A 23,766-nucleotide genomic window follows, 5' to 3' on the forward strand; every position below is an offset into this window, starting at 1 on the left:
CACCCACTCGATGGAGACTTGATCTGCCACCGACCGCGCGTACGGCAGCAAGCGCTCCCCAATCGACTGGATGCCCGCCATGCTCATACCTTCAGCATATCCGCTACATATGGTGGTGAAGTCTAGGTGCGAATGGTGCGTCCCCACCGCAGTCAGCACCCCCAATGCTCCGTAGAACAGCCCAGATCTGATGAGATCCCAGACCTCCCTCGGGACCTCCGCCAGCTGGATAGCGGGTGCGCTGGTGCTCAACGCCGACCCAAAGATCTCCGAGACGACATGCTGGGCAACGTTGCGGATCTGGTCGAGATCCCACTCAAGAGCACGATGCTCCTCATGGGACTTGGCCAGCTCCTCCATACACCGGCCAAGCATCACCTTGGTCGTCTCCAGGTCCCGCTCAGCACCTCCACTTTTCCACCCAGCTCTACGAGAAGAGCAACGAGCTCAGGAACAGACTGAGGGAAAAGCCAACACAACAAAAAACAGAAAGGGGACATACCGACGTGAGAAGCCTCAAGGGTGGAGAGATCCTCCGCTTGCCGAGCCACCTGCTCACGCAGCTAGAACACCTGCTCATGTAGCCGGGCCACCTGCTCACACAGCCGGGCACTCGCATCCTCAGTCTCCATCACTCGGCCACGGAGCGCGCGCATCTCTTGATCTGCCTCCGATCGGGCCCTCCGCTCCACCTCTAGGGCCTTCTCCGCCGACTCCAGGGCGGCACGCTCTAGATCAAGGGCCACCAAGGCCTCCTGAAGCGCCACCTCGGTGTTCGCCAGGGACGCCCGCAACTTCGCTTCAGTCTCCGCCTGGCGGGCCCTTGCCGCCTTGAGCCCTTGCTCGGCTGCAGTTGCCCGCTCCTCCGCACGCTACCCCTCCGCCCACGCCGCGACTGCCTCGGCCGCCCGGTCCTAGGACTCGCAGCAAGTGGACTCCGCCCGATGCTTGAGCTCGGCCATCCGGGCGTACTCCGACCGAAGGAAGTGGGACTTGCGGGATGATGTCTTCCTTATCTCCTATGAAAGGTAAGCACGCTAAAAACAACCGACAAGGGATTCAGGGGTAAAAGACAAGTACCAGAAGCTCACCTCCGCCACGAGATGCATGTCACCCTCAACCAACTACCGGGCGAACAAAGCCCGCTTCCGGGCAATTTCAAGCTACGCGGTCAGCTTGGTGAGTTCTGATACCGCGATGTGCCCTTGCCCTCCGAAGATGTCCCAGAGCTGACGCTCCTAGGAGTTTCGAAGGATGAACCGCGCGCTCGCTGGATGCTCAGGGTAGGGACACTCTAGGTAACCCTCCGACACCTTGCCAGAGGGCCTAGCCTCCAATCATGCCACCGCCAAGTCCCGCGGTGACACCACTGGCCCGCCAGAGGTCCCAGCCACCGATTGGACCACCGCTAGGCTCCGCGATGGCACCAATGGCTCCGCCGTGACATCACCGATGGGTTGCTGCAATGGCACCGATGGCTCCACTAGGACATCCGCCTCGTCATCAGATGGGATCTCCACCACCTCATCGACCTAGGCTGCTACTGGGTGTCCTGACCCCAGCCCGACCATGTCTTCCCTCAGCGCCTTTGTCTCCAACGGCAAGGGCGAGCCACATGACCCTCTACCCGGCAAGGTAGGAAGCTCGCTTTCCCTTGCCTCCATTGCGAGAGTCACCTCCGATGCCACCGCCGCCATCGGCACTAGGATCGCCGCTAACACCGACGCCACAGCCGCCGCCTCCTCAACAGCCGAACCGGAGGGCACCATCCCCGGAACAGAAGGTCTTGCCGCTATGACACGCTGTAGAACGGGCTTCTAGGTCTCCTGCATGGCAGTCAGGGCAATACTCATCCCCAGCATCCCCGAGCCATTGACGGAAGGTATGGGTCAGTCACACTCCAACAAAAAGCTCAGCCAGCGAAAAACCAAAAGAAAACAGAGAAAGACATACCGGGTGGCGAGCGGCACAACTCTGAAGGCTAACCCTGACCTCGACGCGCCTGCGCGTCGAGGACCACTCCTGGACCATGCCCCATGCTCCTTTACTTTGGTAGGGGGCAAAGTCATCCCTATCGGCTCCTGCCCGACCTGCGGGTCATCCCGACCCCCGGCTCGGGAATCCTCGACCGGAGCAACAAGCGCAGTATCCTCCAACTGCGACTCATGCGGCACACATTCCCTGGTCCGCCCCTTAGATCGCTCGGCATGCTCGACTATGCTCGCAATAGGCAGGTCCTCCTTCCGTCGTGAGTCATGCGTCAGCGCCGGTCTGAGCGACGCACGAGTGTCAGTCCGCCCCTCAGTAGACCGCCCGCCTTGCTCCACCACATCCACAACAGGTGGGAGCGGGGCCGGCGACGCTGTCAAGGGGTGCGGTGACCGCGTCTGCTTCGATGCCCGCTCATCGACGACGTCCGCGCCCACTGCGCATTTCCTCGATGAGGGATCTGCCACACGACGCGTGACCACCAACTCGTCACCAGTGGATGATGTCGCGGTGTCACGACGCTCCGCCGAGGTCGCAACGACCCCCTGCTCTCCTCCTCGTCGAAGAAGACCATATCATCCAGATCCATAGGATCGTCTGATGCGAGTTCCAACTCAACGTCGCTCCTATGTTCCCTAGCCCTCGTGCGCCGGATGATCTCCTGCTCTTTCACCTGCTTCCGTAGGATCTCCTTATTCTTCTTCTTCTTCCGAGCCTCAGCCGCCTTCTTCTGAGCGGTCTGCCGAGCCATGCCCTCTGGTCCCTTGGGAAGGTGTGGTCAGGACTTATACCTCCCAAGCCCCTACGGAACGAATGAACCAGATCAAAGAGATAGGAAAGAGCAGAGAAGAAGCATGAACAAAAATAGGGGAACGCACCAACGTGGACGTGATCGAGGCGTTGAGCGGTATGGGTTTTCCCGCAACCTTCTCCCTAGGCCTCAGCTGCAACACCCGGCCGACGCAACTCTAGACCTCATCATCTAGCAACTCCTCCAGCCACACGCGGTTCGGGTCCGACCGGCCATCGAACTCCCACATCGGCTGCGTCCTCTCTGCCAACGACGCAATCCAACGGTGGTAGAGAGTGTAGAACACCCACACTCCATCAAGGCCGTGCCTCACGAGCTTCCGGAGCTCCTCTTCAATGGCCTCCACCTTGTGCCTCCCTTTACGGCCACAACCCCATGACCAGCTTTCCTGCTCCTCCGGCCTCCTATCGGTAAATGCCAAGAACGGCGCTGCCTCTGGGTTCCTGATGTAGAACCACTCCCCATGTCACCCCTAGTTGGAACTATAGGGGGTGTATGCAGGGTACGAACCTCCTGCGCTCGGCTTCCTCTAAATGGCGAAACCCCCCACCGGCGTGGCCTCGACCGAGCTCCCCACCGTCAAGGTCCTCCTAGAGAAGAATCACCGGAAGAGGTCCGCGTGTGGCTCCATCCCGAGGAAAGCCTCATAGGCGGTGACGAAACCGGCTATATGCAACACCCCCATCGGATTGAGGTGTTGTAGCTCCAAATCCCACTCATTAAGGAGCCCGCGCAGGAACCAGTGCGCGGGGTATCCTAGCCCGCGCTCATGGAAGGTAAGGAAGGACACTACCTCGCCGGGATGAGGTCGCGGGAACTCCTCTTCCCCAGGGACCCTCCAGTGCGCCACCTCCTATGGCGGTAGAAAACCCTTCTTGACGAAAGACTCTAGCACCGACTTCCTCATGGTGGACGACCTCCAGTCCGACATCTTGCTCCAGCTTGCAAAAAGGATCAGTAAGTTCTCCTCTTCTCCCTCGCTCTCTCCCCCTTCCTTTCCTAGAAACCTCCACAGCTCTCAGGAACACTTTCGACGAGGAGGAAAAAGAAAGGCGGCGGCCGCAGACAACGAACAGGCAAAAGAACGAGGCGAACACCCTCTCTCTTCTCCTACTTAAAGGAAGGGGGCAGCGGTTAGGAAAGGACGTGCCGATTGAGAAGGCGAAGCGGCGGGGAGAGAAACTCTCTCTCTCTCCCTTTCCATTTAATGCAGATGGGATGCCCCCTGATCGACGAGACATGCCCAGCACGACAAAATAGCTCCTAATTAGACGGGACACGACCAGGACATGGCCCACCACTACCGCACGACCAGCCACTACCTCACGCCGGGCACGAAAACTGAAGCGTCACCACACACGGATGGCTCCCCATCTCCCCAAGCGTGACCTAGAGAGATCCAACAGCGAAGTCTCCACCGAGAGAGACCTACCGGCCTCCTGAGTCGATCGATTCACTCAGGATAAACACCTGAGATACAGGTCCTGGTTGGATGGCTCCGACTGGAGCTCTTTGAACCCCGTCTCTCAGGTCACCAAGGTACCGGCCGAACGTCTTCGACTGGAGCTCTCCGAACTCCGTCACTCCAGTCGTGCAGGCGCCACCACGCAAAATCTCTGTCGGGAGACAACCAGACCTCCCTGAGTCGATTGAGTCACCTAGGATAGATCAACCAGACTCCTGAGTCGATCGATTCACTCAGGACAAGTACCTGAGATACAGGAAGGAAGTGAAGGGATGCCCCATGCGGGCCATGCCGACTCTATCTCGAATGACGAGCATGGGTCCTGGTCGGACATTTTTGACTGAAGCTCTCTGAACCCCATCTCTCAGGTCATCAAGGTAAGCATATGTTCATTAAAAACTGTTCACACGAGATCTAACCCACGATTGACAAGCACAGGTCTCGGATGGGCGTTTCCGACTGGAGCTCTTCGAACCTCGTCACTCCAGTCTTCAAGGTAAAACACCATCAAAGCCCCTCTATTTCATTACAAATCATTCATACATCCATACGCACATTCATCTCATACGCTTGAACCCCCCCGGACGGTTAGGGCATGAACCGCCCGGGGGCTCGAGAACTAAGCATCGCACGTGCAGCGAAATGCACCAAAACGCTCCGTGTTGCACCACAAAGCAGTGGCTTGCCTCATTCGACATGAGCAACCAAATAGAGCTAGGGGAGAAAACCATAGATGAGCACCGTGCGGCCTTCGCCCGGTCTGGCAAACCGGGTCATCTCAACCTTCTCGTTCGATCCTGAACCTCTCGCCATAGAATCTCCATTAAGGGAGAGGCCGTCAGGCCACCTGAGTCGGTCTATGGAACGACCTAGGCATCTATCGGGCTACAGGTAAAGGAGTAGTGGAATGCCATAAGAGGGCTATGCCAACCCCGTCATGAATGACAGACCTAGATTCCACTCGATCACACCCGTTAGCGAGCTCACCGAGCTAGTCTTCGAGCCTGAGCGATCAGGACAGGCGACGAAACTCAGCCCCTCCAGTTGTGAGGAACTGGATGGGGTAGCGCAAAAACGACTCATAGCCCCCACGAAGGGCCAACAAGGCTCGGGGGTTTAAACGCCATAGGACCGCGACTCCGAATTCGCGTCGACGAGATAGGTGACATCCGGCTACGGCTTGGGACTGTGACTCCTTAACTCGCGTCGATGGGATAGGCGACATCCGGCTATGGCTTGGGACCATGACTCCTTAATTCGCGTCGACGGGATAGGCGACATCCGGCTATGGCTTGGGACCGTGACTCCTTAACTTGCGTAATGGCTTCAGACGGCTTCACTAACTAAAACTAACTCTTTTGATCCACGACGAGCACCGACGCCTAGGTCTACTCGCGACTCCACCTTCCCCAATCCCACGGCGTGCACCGATGCCAAAGATCGAACTCTGTTGCATCCGAAACTAAGTTATTTTCGTTCAACGGCACGCACCGACGCCAGGGCTTGTTTCAAAAACTAAAAACTTCCTCATCCGATCCCCGGCGTGCACCGACGCCGGGATCATTAAGTTATGTCTCAATCCAATCCCCGCGCTTAAAAACACCTCGGCTGCACAACGACGTCATGGTTAAACAAAATTCTGTCTCAAACTAAAAACATGCATAAACGTCTGCTAAGACAACACCCCCAACCGGTTCAGCCTGAACCACCTGGGGCTCAGGGGCTGCACCCGCGGGTGCGCTCACGCGCACCCGCCGGCAAGACAAAAATCCCCCAGACGATTCTATACGAATCGCCCGGGGGCTCGGGGGCTCCTGTCGGGTTCATAAACCCGGGGTCCCTCGGGGACCGGCTTCCACGCCAAGACTCGGCCCAGAAGAACGACCTTTTCTTCTTCTGGACTGGCCCAAGAGTCTAAACTCAACAGACCGGAGCACTCGCTTTAGGCCCAGGCCGCCTTCGGCCCATCTCTCCAACTGGAGCACTAGCTCAGGCTCAGGCCAGCTCCGAACGGCCTCTCCGATCGGAGCGCTAGCGTCAGGCCCTGGCCGGCTCCGCACGGCCTCCACTTGGAAAGCCTGACCCGAGGACCGCCTCCGACTCCTACCCCGTGTCTCCGATCGGGATTCATATAAAACCCTGTTCATCGCTATTCTTCGACTGGGGACCATCCGACCAAGGACTCCCGCTCGGAAAGAACCAGAAGGCATGCGGAGAAAGTCAAGGCATGGCTCACAAGTCAACACCACTGTACCAGGGACCATACCCTGCATGAAGCAGTGCTCTGCAGCCACCCTGACACAAAGTATTGTAGGGGTCGCTAGAAACTCCCATATGGTAAGCCCTCTCCACGTGTCTTTGGACACCGATTGCGGTATGGGCTCCAGGATTTGCCATACCAGGTGAACATAGCACAGCTCCTCACATGCCACTAGGCATCCAAAAGTATTCTGCAGGTACCGGCGTCATCCTTCCTGAAGAAGATAGCTCGACCTCCCATACACATCTGACATCCTACAGCGACATCGATGGTATTGGGAGGCTTCAACCATTATCGAGTTTTCATCACCGTAGGCAGCAGGGCTTAGAAATATCCGTACTCTCTCCCTCTCACCTGTAAAACCATCCCCTTCATCTATAAAAGGGGATGCGTTCCCTCCAACCAGGGGAGATCGACTTCTTCAAGCTCAGACTCACTAGATCGACATCAACACTCCCAACCACAAGACCACCTAGTTCCGACCGTGACCCTTCCGGTCGGAGCCGACCGAACCTCTTGTACACCCCCTCCTTTTTCCTTCTCGTTTGTACCCCCACTACAGACTTTGAGCACCTGGGCTCAGGAATAAAGTCACCGACTGACCCCAACTGGATGTAGGGCACGTTGCCTGAACCAGTATAAATCCTGTGTCATTGTGTGCTAGGCCACCTCCGATCACAACGTACAGCAAAACTACAAATATTTACTAGTTGGTCACTTTCTGCACCGACAATATCTATCCTATATGCATGTACACCGGCGCCTGCTCAACAACGTTGAGCCTTGCACACATACAATGAACCTAGACTGATAATCCTATCGTCTAACATATTCGTCCACTGCTCATTCTTCAGCCCCCTATATAATTTTTTCTGGATCCGCCACTAATCTTGGCAGTAGCACTACTTCATGGAGCGCATGATGAGAACGAGGCTGTGCGATGATGTAGAACCCAAGATAGCTTTGGTCCATCGGTGAGCCTAGGCTTACCATGCTGTATTGTTGTTTGTTTCTGATTTCTGATATCTCTTAATGAAATACGTGCTTTGCACGGTCGCTAAAAGAGATATAGAGCCCAAAATTAAGACTCTTAGGCGCTCTTAGATCCATAGTATAAGTCATCAGGTAATCAATATCCAATGTCATGTACTGATTTGTAGGCATCTTTCAAATGGATTTGGTGGTTCAGACTTTTATTAGAGTCGCATTTCTTTTGCTACCTCTGTCCATCCAAGATGAGGTGATCAGCATATCAAAGCAACATCTTTGTGACAAGAGCTCCTACGGTGCTTCTGAGATACTATAGTACAGAGTCATACCAGATAAGAGTATATATCATGTACATATAAAGATGTCCATATATTGGAAAATTGTATAATTTGTGCGGGTAGTGTAGGGACTCAGACGACCTTTGAGACCATGGGCTGCTTGGTTGCAAGCTAATTTTTACCAAGCCAAAACATGGACAAGTTTAAAAGATTTGGCATGCAATTGGTTTGGCACCAAAACATTGGCAATTCCTTCTAAAATTTTGGCAAGACAATATTTTTGTTTCTCTTACCTGTAGCAAACCAAGTACAAACCTTGGGTTGTCTTACCAAAAAAATTGGCTTGCTCTAATATTGGTATATCCACATTTTGGCTTGCCTTAAAATTATCATGATAAAGATCGGTGTTGAACAAGCAGGCTCGATATTATCTTTTAGAAACAGCGATACCTCTACTTTTACTGGAAGCACCTTGCAACGAATTTTTTTTTTTTTTTTGACAAGGAACGATATTTCATATTCGCTGGCAAGCAAGGAGCATATTGTGACTGGGAAGCCAGTGACGTCGTAGCACAGACTAGTTCATTTCCGTTGCCAATTTGCACCAGTAACGGATCGCTAGTGCAAAGACTGCTTCAATTTCGCACAATCAACCAACTCGCATAAATACTTGGCTTCATATAGAAATAAAATTGCATCTCCTAACATCTCTCTTGAGGAGCTTCTTCTACATTTAACATCAAGTTGCATCCTGGTTAGTTTGTTAAAATCTTCAGGTAAACTAATGCAACGCTATGACCTGTTAAGCTTTATTTTAGTCACTCCCTTTTATTTCATGCGGCAACCCGTTCAGCTGCTTGCCAGCAAAGCATTCCAGCAACGAATACTAAGTATTTCTATGTTTTTACTTGCGTGCAAAATAATTACTCAAATAAAAATCATACTTTTTACTTAAATTATTAAACACTCAGTAGTGTAACCTTCACTACTTCACTATCCGCAGCATAAGCTGAGACGTAGGGTGCGTCTGCACGAGCTGTCGACTGCATAATGTGCAATTTTCTACATTTTGTTAATAAAGAAGTCATCACATCTCGCTGTTAGCTGCATAATATACAATCTATCTTCATCCTGAGATAAACGAAATTGTTATCTTTTTGCGCACATACGTGCTTTATATTTTTGCGGATACAGCTTGAGCAAACGAAAAGCCACAAGAGTGTTTTGGCTCTTGATCGATTTGTTCGGGCACCCTTAACACATTCATATATAGCCCACAACCGATGGTATCCCGAGATGGCGAGTGTATTCGCCATTCGCAGACAACTGATATTCCAAGTTGGCTATGATATATTCGCCAAAATCGTAACATCGCCTAAGCTACTTCATGAGTCCTCTCGAAATATTGTGGATTCTCTGATTGTCATTGGCGATGGTCCAAAAGCTCCATACCTTGAGCTTTCGAACCTTACGATGTGAAGGGATCGAGTATCGTGTTTTCATGGGGTATTTCTTTTGGATAAATCAATTCAGATTATTTCAAAATCTTATTATTTGTTTGCTTGTTGCCTAGTAAAACCTTTTGGTTTTGAATGTTCGTTTCGACCCTCTAAAAATACACGATGGCGAAGCTAAATAAAAAGTCTAAGGGTTTAATACTTCGACCCTCTAAAAATACATGAGGGCGAAGCTAAATGAAAAGTCTAAGGGTTCAAGACTTTGAACCTCCAAAACACGCGATGACGAAGCTAAATGAAAAGCCTAAGGGCTCAAGACTTTGACCCTCCGAAAATACTTGAGGGCGAAGCTAAACAAAAAGCCTAAGGACTCAAGACTTTGACCCTCCAAAAGTACGTGAGAGCGAAGCTAAACAAAAAGTCTAAGGGCTTAAGACTTCGACCCTCCAAAGATTCATGAGGGCAAAGCCAAATGAAAATGCTTTCCCATTATTTTTATATGTGTGAATGCATCCATCATATGCATCATGACATTCATTCATAACATCCATTTACCGCATGAGCACTTCACATGAGCCAAAAGGGGCGCCTTAGCATCGTAAGGCTCCCCAATATCGGCAAAAACATGTTTGTTGAGATCAAAACTAGTTAGTAATCATAGATTGCTGCATGCATCCTTTTCAATCTCTATGTACAAAATTATATTAAAAGAGTCAGTGACTTCGCGTTGCCAAAAATATGTACAAGCGAAGCATAATGCCATATGATTTGATAGAGACCGGTAACTTCGTGTCACAAAGAATACATGTTATAGAAGCAAAATGTGAATCTATGTTTTGCAAACTATGCTTTAATTAATTTCACAATTGGCACCACCATCATCAACTAAGCTTTTGCCAACATCCCAATGAGGGGCTTCACCCTCAGTGACCATTGACTATAAGTCAACGCTAAAGTAAACCAAAAGTGTCAAGGGGCTCATTTCGCCGCTTCTAGCCCCCTCGCCACAAAAAGTATTGGGGGATTGGTGCCAAAATAATCTAAAAGCGGCGTGGTGCTCATTTCGTGACTCTTCGCCCCATGCCTCAAAATGTTTGGGGGTCAGCGCTAAAGTAATCCAAAAGCGTTGAGGGTCTTGTTTTGCCGCTTCTTGTCTCCTTGCCCAAAAAGGTATGGGGGCCAGCGCCAAAGTAATCTAAAAGAACCGAGGGGATCATTTTTCTGCTCCTTGCCCCTCATCCAAAAGGTATGGAGGTCGACACCTACCTCAGCGTCATCAACTATGCCTATGCGCCTACACATCGGAGAGGGGCTTCGCCACCTACTTTGGCATCATCAACCACGCCTTCACCAACATATCGGCAAGGGGCATCACCAACGACTTCGATGAACTCGACACCGCCTACACCAACATCTTGGCAAGGATTTCACAACCGACTTTGGCGAACTCAACACCGCCGACACCAACATATCAGCAAGGTATTTCGCCCCCTACCACAGTGTCATCAACTATGCCCTCACGAACACATCGTCAAGGGCTTCGCCATCAACTTTGGCATCAACGCGCCACCTCGATAACATTTTTGCAAGGAGTTTCTCCAACGACTTCGGCATCATCGACAATTCTTTCGCTAATTTTTCGGCTAGAGGCTTTGCTAACGACTTCATTGTCATCAACAATTCTTAAGCCAGCTTCTCGGCAAGGGGTTTTTCCACAGACTTCGACACCATCAACATCTTTGACTTAACCTTCACCATCAGTCTAGAACGAGGGGATCACCATCGTCACTATCGATGGGGAACCCTATGGGCCCCCCATAGACCATACTATAGGGAAGTGGGCCTTGGTAACAAGGCCCACAGCCCAATCGCCAAGAAGAACACGGAGCAAAGCAACGTGCAAGACCAAAACTCCAATTCGGACTATACAAGGAAAGGCGCCCAAAGCATAGCTTAGGACTCTGGCCTTGTATCCGAGTAGAACACAAACAACTCCTCTCAGCACCTGGACTATAAAGGGCTGGTGAGGATATCCCTTGTAAACGACCGGAACACACCCAATACTAAAAGCAACACGACGCAAATAGGCTAACGCCAAATTGGACGTAAGGTTATTACTCGATCAAGTGGAGGGCCCGAACCAGTATAAATCATGAGTCTCTTTGCGTAACTGCCGAGTTCCACTATTTGTCGAAGCCCGAACAACTGTCCCGGGTACCCCCGTGGTAGGCTATCGGTGGTAAAACATCGACAGATGGTGCGCCAGGTAGGGGCTTTCGACGAATTTTTTTCTCGAGAGCTCGGCGGACCTTGACCTCAAGATGGCTTTTTTGGCGGGAACAACCTTCATCTTCGGATCCTGGATCTACGAAGCTAACGGCGACGGCAAGCTATGTACTCGTCTTCGAGAAGAAAAAGAACTTGATGACAAAGATGAATATGAACTCGCCGAGAAGATGACGAAACTTTCAACTTCAGATCCAACTCGGAATGAAGAAGAAAGCAGATACGAAACCGACTCTGAGAAAGGGATACAACCCGACTCCAAGACAATCTTCACAGCAAAAGAGCCAAGCCTAATTGGACTCGGAGACGCAACAACAATCGTGAAGGAATACAACCCGTACGACTCCAAAAAGAACTCAGGAACGTACAGACTATACAACACGACATCAATCTACCAACACTTTACCCAAGACAGGATGAACTCAGCAAGAAAAATTCTCCTAGAGGGAGCACAAGAAGGGATGATCATGACAGTTACCCCACAAGACTGTGTGGTGCATTGGCCGGGTTCTTTCACCTCAAGCAAAGCCTAGACTAGCACGTACATTGAAGAACTACCTTATCAAGAGGGAAAAGAACTCGGATCCAGCTCAGAAACTACCGACAGCTCAACCAAACAAAGGATGAAATACCATACAAGAAGAGCTCGGAAGAGGTACACTGTATACATGGCGGAGCAGTTAGAACAACCTCTGGAACCACCACAGATACCAGATATAAAATCTTCAGGCAAATCAGAAGGCGACATCTCGTTGGATGAGAAAAGTGACAGTAACAAAAATGATGAGCAAAGGCTAGCAAGACTAAAGAAGAATAAATTGAAGGCTGGAAGAAGGAACAGGGCTAAACAAAGGAAGCAAATCTGGAATAAGTACAAGGCAGAACTAACAGAATACAACAGAAAGAAGGCAAAAAGAGAAGCCACAAAAAGTACAAAAAGGGAAAGAATTGAAGAATTAACAAAGGAGTTGCACATCCTCATGAATAACGGAAAAACAAAGGAAGATCAGAAGAAAGAAGTCGGGGGATCAGAAAAACAACCCGACGAAGAAGTTCCACAGGAGCCACAAGGAGAGCAACCACCCAAAAAAATCAAGTTTTCAAAGGCTAGGACCAGTAGAGAGTGCTGATATTAATGGAAGGCAGGAACATTACTCAAAGCAACAAGAAAGAGGCAAACCAGAATTGAGCCAACGCTACCAAGACATATCAAGAAGATTTGACAAAGAAGATGACTACGGAGAGTCCGAGTTAAAAGAAGACATGTCTTATTACAGAAGGGCAAGATCACCAGACTACGGAAGAACAGAACCATACGACAGATTCCCTTGTTTCGTAGGAAGACTACAAACATTGAAGCTACCACACAAATTTAAACCAGCAAATCATTCCAAGTATGATGGCAAAGTAGAACCAAGACAATGGCTAAGAGTTTATTCCCAATCTATTGAGTTAGCCAGAGGAGATGACGACATCAAGGCTCTATTTTTCCCAATGGCCCTCGAAGCAATGCCACTACAATGGTTTGACAAATTGAGGCCAAGATCAATCAGATATTGGGAAGACTTGCAAGAAGCTTTCTGCAACAACTTTGCAGGCATTATTACCCATCCAATGATCGTAGTCAAGTTGAAAGGAGTAAGCTAAAGGAGAGGAGAAAGTCTAAGGGAATACTATAGAAGATTCGGAGAATTCAGGGCTCAAGTCCATGACATTATCGACAGAGAAGTGATAGAAGCCTTTGCGGAAGGAATCTTAGCAAACTGGCAATACAAAGACTATTTCAATGAGAACCCAAGAACAAATGAAGATTTCAAGAGGGTTGTTGAAAAGTTGATTTCATCAGAAGAAAGAACCCGGCATCGGTTTGCTAGGGACAATCTAGAAAATAGAAGACCTAATTATAGACAGCAAGTCAAAAGGTCGAGGCAGGACAACATGGTGGCAACCACAGACAACAAGAGAAGATACAATGACAACAGCAACGATGGCAATTACAATGGCAACTACAACAATAACAACAACAGTAACAACAATGGGTACAACAGTAATAGCAACTATCAGAGCAACAACTACCGAGGAAGAGCACCGAAAAACATAGAGAACATGCCATGTCACATACACCCAGGAACTAGACACAAGTTAGTTGAATGCAGCACTTTTTAGCGGCAATTCATGAAGAGAGAAAATAGGAATCAAAACAACTCGGAGCAAAAGCAAGAAGAATCCAAGAAGGAGGAGAAGAAAGCTGAAGGAGATTATCAAAAAACCCCAATGCCAATTAGCAGTAATATTCTCAGGTGTTCCTAACACATGAAGTAAAAGGCAAGAGAAATTAGCTCACAGAGCCATCATGGCAGCTGAACCAGCCACCCCAAGATATCTAGATTGGTCAGAGTACCCCATCCACTTCACAAGAGAAGACCAATGGACCAGTGCAGCAAACGCAGGATGCTACCCACTGGTACTAGGTCCAACTATCATAGGAGTGGCAGTAACTAAAGTACTCATCGACGGAGGAGTTGGGCTTAACATAATTTTCGCAGATACTCTCAGAAGGATGAATCTGGATTGTGAAGGACTAATGACACCAACAAGCACACCATTCTATGGAATAGTACCCAGTAGAGCAGCTATGCCACTTGGACAGATAACCCTACCAGTCACCTTTGGCACACCAGACAAATACCGGACGGAATTCATCAAATTTGAAGTTGCGGACTTTGAATCATGCTACCACACAATACTTGGGAGACCAGCTTTAACAAAATACATAGCAGTGCCACACTATCCATATCTACTACTCAAGATGCCAACAACAAAGGGCGTATTATCATTGAAAGGAGATCTAAAGAAAGCACATGATTGCGACGTACAAGCAGTACAAATATCCAAAAGATTACAAGACATAAAGGAAGGAAAGGAGATTGCACTACTAGCCAACAAAATGAACCCGGATGAGATTCAAATACCGGCTAAGAAGCCAAGCAACTTTGCACCACCAAAAGAAGCTGCTACCAAGACTATTGACTTGTTGACTGGTGACCCAGAGAAGATGGCAATCATCAGTGCAAATCTCGATCCCAAATAGGAACTCACGCTCACCAACTTTCTTCGGGACAACAAAGATATCTTCGCTAGGAAGCCGGCCGACATACTAGGGGTCCCAAGAAAGTTGGCTGAGCACATAATTGAAGTGAACAAAGGGTCCAAACCCGTTAAGCAGAAACTACAAAGATTCGCTCCAGACAGAAAAGCAGCAATCAAAAAAGAGATCACCAAGCTCATGGCAGCGGGATTCATCAGAGAAATAATCAATCCGGATTGGCTTGCTAACCCGGTACTAGTTGAGAAGAAGAATTCAAAAGAATGGCGCATGTGCATTGACTACACGGACCTCAACAAACATTGCTCAAAAGATCCATATGTTCCACCAAGGATTGATCAAATCATTGACTCAACAGCAGGATTAGTTCTATTATCCTTTCTAGATTGCTATTCAGGCTATCATCAAATATCTCTAAGAGAAGAAGACCAAGGCAAGACATTGTTCATTACACCATTTGGGGCATATTGCTATAAATCAATGCCTTTTGGGCTAAAGAATGCAGGAGCAACATATCAAAGAGCAATTCAAACTTGTTTGGGGAATCAAGTCGGAAGGAATGCAGAAGCATACATTGACGATGTGGTAATCAAGACAAAAGAACCCGGATCATTGATAGAAGACCTCGAGGAGACTTTCAAGAATCTAAAAGCATGGCAGTGGAAGCTAAACCCCACAAAGTGTGTTTTTGGGGTCCCATCAGGATAACTACTCAGATTTCTAGTCAGCAACCGAGGAATTGAAGCAAGTACAAAGCAAGTTAAAGCCATCATGGATATGAAACCTCCAAAGAAAGTTAAAGACATACAGAAGCTTACAGGATGCATGGCAGCACTAAACAGATTCATCTCCCGACTAGGAGAAAAAGGGCTACCTTTTTTCAAATTATTGAAAAGGTAGGAAATTTTGAATGGACAGAAGAGGCAGAAGAAGCATTCCAAAAGTTAAAAGAATACCTGGCATCATCACCAGTAATGACACCACCAAAAGGCAAAGAGGACATGATGCTATACATTATAGCAACCAAGAGCATTGTCAGCACAGCAATTGTGGTTGAGAGAGAAGAACCCGGACACGCTTACAAAGTGCAGAGGCCAGTCTATTACATAAGCGAAGTACTAACAGAATCAAAAGTGAGATACCCACATGTGCAAAAACTACTTTATGCAGTGTTGATATCATCAAGAAAGCTGAGACATTATTTCCATGAACACAAGATTACAGTGGTAACCAATTTTCCACTTCAAGACATTCTACGTAACAAAGATGCAACAGGTCGGATATCAAAATGGGCAGTAGAACTTGGTGCTCTCAACCTAGACTTCAAACCAAGAACAGCAATCAAATCTCAAGCATTATCCGACTACATTGCTGAATGGACAGAAATCAGTCAAAAAGAACCCAAACCAATACTTGATCATTGGAAAATGTATTTTGACGGTTCCCTAAAGTTAGGAGGAGCTAGAGCAGGAGTGCTATTCATATCACCAGAAGGAAGACAGTTAAAGTATGTGCTACAAATACTTTGGCGGGCAACTAACAATGAAGCAGAATATAAAGCATTAATACATGGTCTAAGAGTTGCAAGCTCACTTGGGATCAAAAGGCTACTTGTCTACGGTGATTTAGCTGTAGTAATCAATCAAGTCAATAAGGATTGGGATTGTATAAAAGACAATATGGATGCATACTGTGCAGAAGTTAGAAAATTGGAGAAAATTTTCCAAGGGCTCGAAATCCATCATGTACTAAGGGATTCCAACGTTGCAGCAGATGTGCTAGCCAAATTAGGATCAGATAGAGCAAAAGTACCACCTGGTATATTTGTAGAAGAACTCACAACCCCATCTACCAAACAACCCAGGAACACAGAAAAGGAGAAGGAGACAACAGATCCAATGGAAATAGATCAAGCAGAAGAACTAGACCAATCAAACATACATTGATTTTATCAAAGAGAAGAAACTACCCGAAGACAAAGCAGAAGCAACCCGGGTTATACGAAGAGGCAAAAACTACGTTCTGGTGGGAGACAAACTATACAAAAGAGCAGCATCATCTAGAGTACTGCTTAAATATGTTCCAACAGATAAAGGAAAGGAAAATTTTGGATGAAATCCACTCAGGATGTTGTGGAAATCATGCAGCCTCTAGGACACTGGTCGGCAAAGCATTTATAACCGGGTTCTATTGGCCAACAGCACTCAAAGATGCAGAAGAACTTGTCAAAACATGCAAAAATTGCCAAATGTTTGCCAGACAATCACATGTGCCCGCTCATAATTTGATATGCATACCACCAGCTTGGCCGTTCTCATGCTGGGGGCTGGATCAAGTAGGACCACTCAAAAAAGCAAAAGGAGGCTTCGAATACATATTTCTGGCAATTGACAAATTTACAAAGTGGATTGAATATAAACCTTTGGTCAAATACAGTGCAGAAAAGGCAGTGGAATTCATACAAGACATCATGCATAGGTTCGGCATGCCCAACAGAATAATCATGGATCTTGGTTCACCATTTACAGCAAGAGAATTTCAATACTAGGCAAAAGATTGTGGATAGAAATCGACTTTGCATCAGTAGCACACCCACATGCCAATGGACAAGTCGAAAGAGCAAATGGACTCATATTACAAGGCTTAAAACAAAGATTATATGAAGATTTGAAAGATTATGGTGGAAAATGGATCGACGAACTACCAAAAGTAGTATGGGGTTTAAGAACCCAGATCAGCAGAGCCACCGGCTACTCACCTTTCTTTCTGGTCTATGGATCAGAAGCAGTACTACTAGCCGACTTGATATGGCTATCTCCAAGAATAGAACAATACAAAGAAGGCGAAGCCAAAGAAACAAGGCGGTTAGAAATTGATTCAATAGAAGAAATAAGAGACAGTGCAATAATCCAAAATGCAAGATATCAGCAAGGACTACAAAGACATTATGACAAAAGTACTCAGCCCCGATCACTAAAGCCAGGGGACTCAGTATTATGACTAATCCAGAAGAAAGATGGATGACACAAACTACTCAGTCCATGGGAAGGACCCTTCATTGTGAAAAACGCAACAGGACCCGGCACATACGAGTCGATGACTCCAGATGAAATACCAGTGAAGAATACTTGGCATATCAGCCAACTCAAAAGATTCTACAATTAGTACAACATATTGTACTCAAGCTTCAAGAGAAATAAAGTGGAAATTCTTCAAGAAGAACAACTTCAGATATAAGTCCTGTCGAACCGACAAACCAACCTGTAATCAGGTTGGGGATAAAAGGGGCATCCCTGTTAACAACCAACCCGGAAATGGTTGCGCTACATGGGCAATTTTGTCACTCAACCATATGGAGATGGTTTGACTAATGGCCAACGGCCAATAGCTTCTTGGGTAAGGAGACCCAAGCTAGCATTTGTCACTCTACCATAAAAAGAGATGGTACGACTGACAGCCCTGTCCAACGGATAGAACTAACCCGTAATCAGGTTGGGGAAAAAGGGGTAGCCCTGTAGACAGCTCAACCCAGAAACGGTTGTTGCTAAACGGATGCAATCGCTTACCCCAAGAGCTAGTACGATTGCTTACTTACCCTACAAACAGCCAACCCAGAAACGGTTGTGCTATACGGGTCCGATCGCTTACCCCAAGAGCTGGTACGATCATTTACTATGCCCAACAAGCGGCACTATCTACAAAAACAACTCGATCGCCTACCCCAAGAGCGGTATGATCGATTACTTTGCCCAAGGAGCGGCACAAGCACTCCAACAACCCGGTCACCTACCCCAAGAGTGGTACGATCGACTACTTCGCCAAAAGAGCGGCACAAGCACTCCAACAACCCGGTCACCTACCCCAAGAGTGGTACGATCGACTACTTCGCCAAAGGAGTGGCACAAGCACCCCAACAACTCGGTCACCTACCCCAAGAGTGGTACGACCGACTACTTCGCCCAAGGAGCAGCACAAGCACTCCAACAACCCGGTCACCTACCCCAAGAGCGGTACGATCGACTACTTCGCCAAAGGAGCGGCACAAGCACTCCAACAACTTGGTCGCCAACCCAAAGAGCAGTATAATCAAGCACTACACACAAAGAACAAGCGCAATCAACTCTACAACTCAGTCAAGCGACTACTTCACCCCAAGAGCGAAACAATCAGCAAAAACAACTCGGCCATTTACTCCAAGAGCAGTATGGTCGACCACTTCGCCCCAAAAGTAGGCACAAGTAACAAGTACAACTCAGGAGCTTACCCTCAAAACTACCCCGCCCCAAGAATGACGCAGATCTACAGTACAAATCGGTTGATTACCCCAAGAAAAGTATAATCAACTCCTTCAACTCTACTACATCACCAAGAGGAAACAAGCTATGGCAAAGCACGAAAAAGCCACAAGGAAAAACAAGTCGAAGCCTGCTCATATCAGACAAAGACAAATTCAAAAGCAGGGCAAATCTTGATCATATTCACAGAAACAAGTATATATTACAAGAAACCATAACTTCATTACACAAAATGTCTAAGGAGCTGGAGGCACAGTAGGAAGCACATTCATCTGTTCCAAGATTTGGTCTGATAGACCACTAAGCTCTACTTTGGCCTCCTCCCACTATCTTGAAAACTCAGCCATTACAGAAGCTTTAGTAATCCACTCAAGAGGGGCATCAGGAGCAACAACCCAGACATATGAAACCACATTGTTGATGCATCGATGAAAGCCACCCCTTACAAAATCATAAAACCAGGAAGAAAGCACCGGTATTATGCCTCCAAGGCCCAGATCTCTGTCTTCTCGCCGATAGACTGAAGCAATGATTGGAGCGACTGCAGCATAAAGAGCCCAGAATTGCTCATGGGTAGCCTTCAATTTCGCTTGCAGATCTCAAACAGATTTTATGGCCTGAACAAGATCTCGGTCAGCACCAGATCGTATCAATTTTGCCTGAGCAAGAATATCTTGGGTTTCTTTCAGTTTTAAATTAGCAAGGGTACTTACAGACTCAACCTGATTTTGTGAAGTACGGAGGGTGTCAGTCATCGCCTCCCTATCTTTCAACCAGTTTTCTTTTTCACGAGCAAGAGCTGAAAGAAAGCAAATCAACAACTCAGAAAAGAAAAAAAGAGCAAAACCAAGGGAAAGTAGTCGATCAACAAAAGACTAACTTACCAGCTAGCCTCTCCTTCAAGTCAGAATTCTTAGCCTGAGCGGTATCACGCGCCTTCTCAGCATCAAGCACCTTGGCATTAAGGGCGGCCTCCGTCAGAGCACGCTGCTCCCTCTCATAAGTAAGGACAACTTTAGCCTGAGCCAGCTCATCTTCCTTTCTTTTCAAATTAGCCTCAGCAATGGCAGTAAATTGCGCCTCATGAGGACCGAACAAGACATCCTGATCTTGAAGTAAAGACTGCAAAGCAAAAATATGTGAGACAGAAGCAGAAGAAACCAATATCGAAAGTCAAAAAGAACTCGGATACCTTAAGCTCAGCGCCATAAGCACCAGAAAAGGTTTCCCAAGAGGAAGCCAACTTGGCCAACCGTTCAACTCGACCAAGCTGAGCCATTTCTTCTCCTAAATGAGTTAGCAGAAGAGTACTCAGCCCAGATGCTGACGGCCGATCAGCATCGGCAGCAGAAGCAGGGGGAGGGTAGTTATCAGAACGCACACCCACTGCCACATCAACTCGAGCAGCAGCCTCGAGGGAGTACAATAGAGACGACCCAAGTGGTAGACGAGCAGCAGCAAAAATGCCCGAGGGAGTATCCACAACCTAGTGCTCCTCCTGAGAGGACACCAGGGCCCCAACATTCTATTCCTCAACATGTGGCTCAAGAGGAGCAACACGAGGAGGAGAAGCTACAAAAAGCAGAATTATAAGTCTACAAGGATATAGAATACATAAATTATACAAGAGACAGAAAGGCAAGGCAGAACAAGAGCTCACAAACAACAGATTCTTGTAAAGCTTTTTCAACACCAAGGGCTAGAGAAGACGAGGCATCCTCAGAAGGCCTGTATTTGAAAAAGAACCCGGATTAATCAAAGACAGAAGCAAAAATTATCAGGACAAAGAGAAAAGAAGTCAGAGCTTACTTGATAACCTTCTTGAAGCTACCTGCCACCCACGAGAAGCCAAGATTCGGAAGTGGCACATTGAACAAATCATCCTCAACCACCTCAAAGGAAGGGATTGGGATGGCCTCTAGAACAGAAGCAGACACAACTGTCACAGAAGGGGCACAGGGTGCCGGTTTATGACTATATTGAAAAAAGCAATTCAGTTATTTAGAAAATAAGTAAAAAGACAAGCACAAGGAAATTTACAGCAGAAAACTTATGGGCAAGGAGTAAGGGGAACGTTATCATCAGACTCCTCCTCATGAACAATAACAAAGTGACCATCTATCAAAGCAACAAACAGAGCCCGGATTAGCAAGACAAATCAAAACAAAGCCAGGAAAACAACTCAGGAAAAGCTCAGCACAAGCTCACCTACGAGAATATTACCTGTTGGAGGATGTTGATGAGTTGAGCGTCGCCTCTTAGGCAACGACTGCTTAGAAGTAGCCTCAGTCCACCGCTTCCTAGATAACAAGATATATTGAGCAATCCGAGGATCAGGAACATACTCAACATAGGAGTGTTGACCTACAAATAAGCCAGTAGACAACCTAGCGGAAGAAGAACCCAGCCCGATGGCAGCAACTACCATAGGACCGGCAACAGCATCATCATCTTCATCTCCTTCTTCGGCGGGCTCTTCAGCAGCCGCCTCTCCAGCTACGACAATAGCCACCTCGAGCCTAAAGGCCCGACCAAAACCCTACAAGAGAAGAAGAAAGAAGTCAAAAAAAAAGAATACGAAGTGCAAGAACCCAAAAGAACTCGGAGGAGAGTACCACTTACCTTAGGAGGAGGATGAGCAGCATCATACTCTTCAACACGAGCAGGCATTACAGAGACCCCACACAGAATACACCCCAGGCGTTCAAGAACGACCTCCTCAGGCAACTCGACATCAGGAACAAGTCAGGAAGAATCTGAGGGCCCAGTATATTCAAAGCCGTAATGCACCCTCTGCATAAAAGGTTGCACCCGGCGACGTAAGAAACTGGCAACTATACAATTGCTAGTCAAGCTTGCCTATTTAAGCACTGCAACTCGAGCGAGCACAGGCTTTAGAGCAGCACGCTCAGCAGAAGAGATTTTATCCTTCTAGATATGGAGGGGAATGGGAAGAATAGAGAGATCATGAGAAAAGGAAAGAGCAGGTTTTGAAATATAAAACCACTTCTCTGCCCAATTCCTGATAGAATCAGAGAGGGTAGGAGAAGGGAAAGAAACTCCCTGATGGGATTGGATAAGGCAGCAGTCGAGAAAAGGAGTATTATTTCTGTCTAACAAACGCACATGGAAAAAATGACGAAAAAGAAGAAGATTTGGAGGAATTCCAACGAAAACCTCGCAAAAATGCACGAAGGTAGAAAGAAAAAGAACCCCGTTAGGGGTAAGATGATGGATTTGAATCCCATAGGATCCAAGAAACTCAAGCAAGAAATCGGACAGGGGATAACAGAGCCCCGCCCGCACGAAAGGAACAAAAAGAACAGATTGATTCAGAGTGGGAGAAGAGACATCATGCTCACCAGGACCAGAGAAATTAGAGAGACATTTCTCTTGAAGAAGGCCATGAGCAACAAGTAGATCCAACTCCGCCTCCGAAGTTGACGGCTTGGGGAGTTGCCTCTGCATTTTCCGCATCGCAACAAATTTGGTGTTCTCGATCACCTTGAGCGCCGCCTCCTCATCGACAGACTTGTTCTTATTCTTGCTATTGTTCTTCGCCACCATCTTAGAAAAGCAAAGACAAGATTTGGATGGAAATAACAGGGGACCGAAGGCACAACAGAGCTAGGGTTTTGGCTGAGATTGGGGAATTTTTTACAGCAAAGGCAAGTGGAGCAACAGTTATAGGGCAGTCATTTTTATAAAGGGAAAAATACATGGCCCACATGACCCAAGTGAAAACGGTCACCAAAAATTACCATTCCGCAATCAATGACATGCACAACGGAAAAAGAAAGCAACGGTCCGTTCAGATCTCAACGGTTAGATGCCAAAACCATTCACAAGGAAGCAACACAGAAAAAGGATACAACAAGTCAGCAACAATACTACACTGCAGCCAAAGCATGCAGATACAGAGAAGACCTCGGATGCAGTAATAGACAACTTGGACTCCAGCAGAAACCATCTTATTCATTATTTCTTTCACTCGGAGAACATTGAGATTATAATGGAGTACAAGATCTGATAAATTCAACAAAGAAAGCAAATGAGATCATTCTAGAGTGGCAGCAAAGAACCCAGTGGAATTAGAGGTTGCAACCCTTCGCACCAAGATTCGATATAACTAGCAGAATAAACAACAACCTAGATACATCACAACTACAGAGGATGAAGCAAATCCTAGGTTATGAACAGGGAGACAACCACGTTATGGATGAGCACACTGATATAGTTACCTCCAAACCAAGACCAGCAAACAACAAAGACCAAAGGAGTACAAATCAAGAATCTTCTACCGGCTTCTTCTCAACAGAGAAGAACCCGGAGAAGGCTCGGGGGCTACAAGTACCCACCATAGAAAAGTACATTTTTAATTTTTTGACCCTCCAGCTTTTTGTACCAAAAACAAGAGGCTCGGGGGCTACACTCAATGAAAAATTGCACTCGCTGCACTCAAAGAAAAAGAACTCGGAGGACATCAAGACAGAGAGACCCTCTAGGTTTTTGTGCCAAACAGCTGAGGCTCGGGGGCTACACTCACTGAGTGCACTTTTTTCAGCAAAAGTGCACATCAGTCAGAAGAAGAATCAAAGAAGACCATCTCAAGATTTCACCTCAAGAAGAAACCAGATCAAGTCTACAACAACTCGGCCCTTGAAGCTCAATCATGAAATGCTCAGGGGCTTGTCGATGGGGAACCCTATGGGCCCCCCATAGACCATACTATAGGGAAGTGGGCCTTGGTAACAAGGCCCACAGCCCAATCGCCAAGAAGAACACGGAGCAAAGCAACGTGCAAGACCAAAACTCCAATTCGGACTATA

General features: G+C 47.6%; 1 protein-coding gene across 1 annotated transcript; it reads left to right on the plus strand.

The window, feature by feature from the left end:
• The first annotated feature begins 12,204 nt into the window (after positions 1-12,204).
• Positions 12,205-12,666, plus strand: LOC136536979 (uncharacterized). Its single transcript, XM_066529095.1, has one exon. It carries the CDS (start codon positions 12,205-12,207, stop codon positions 12,664-12,666), a length of 462 nt encoding a protein of 153 aa, XP_066385192.1.
• The last annotated feature ends 11,100 nt before the right edge of the window (positions 12,667-23,766 follow it).

The sequence above is a fragment of the Miscanthus floridulus genome, chromosome 2 (assembly GCF_019320115.1).
Source record: "Miscanthus floridulus cultivar M001 chromosome 2, ASM1932011v1, whole genome shotgun sequence".
Lineage (NCBI taxonomy): Eukaryota > Viridiplantae > Streptophyta > Magnoliopsida > Poales > Poaceae > Miscanthus > Miscanthus floridulus.

Excerpts from the sequence above, each read along its gene's own strand:
- LOC136536979 (XM_066529095.1), top strand. The coding sequence starts at position 12,205 with ATGGCGGAGCAGTTAGAACAACCTCTGGAACCACCACAGATACCAGAT.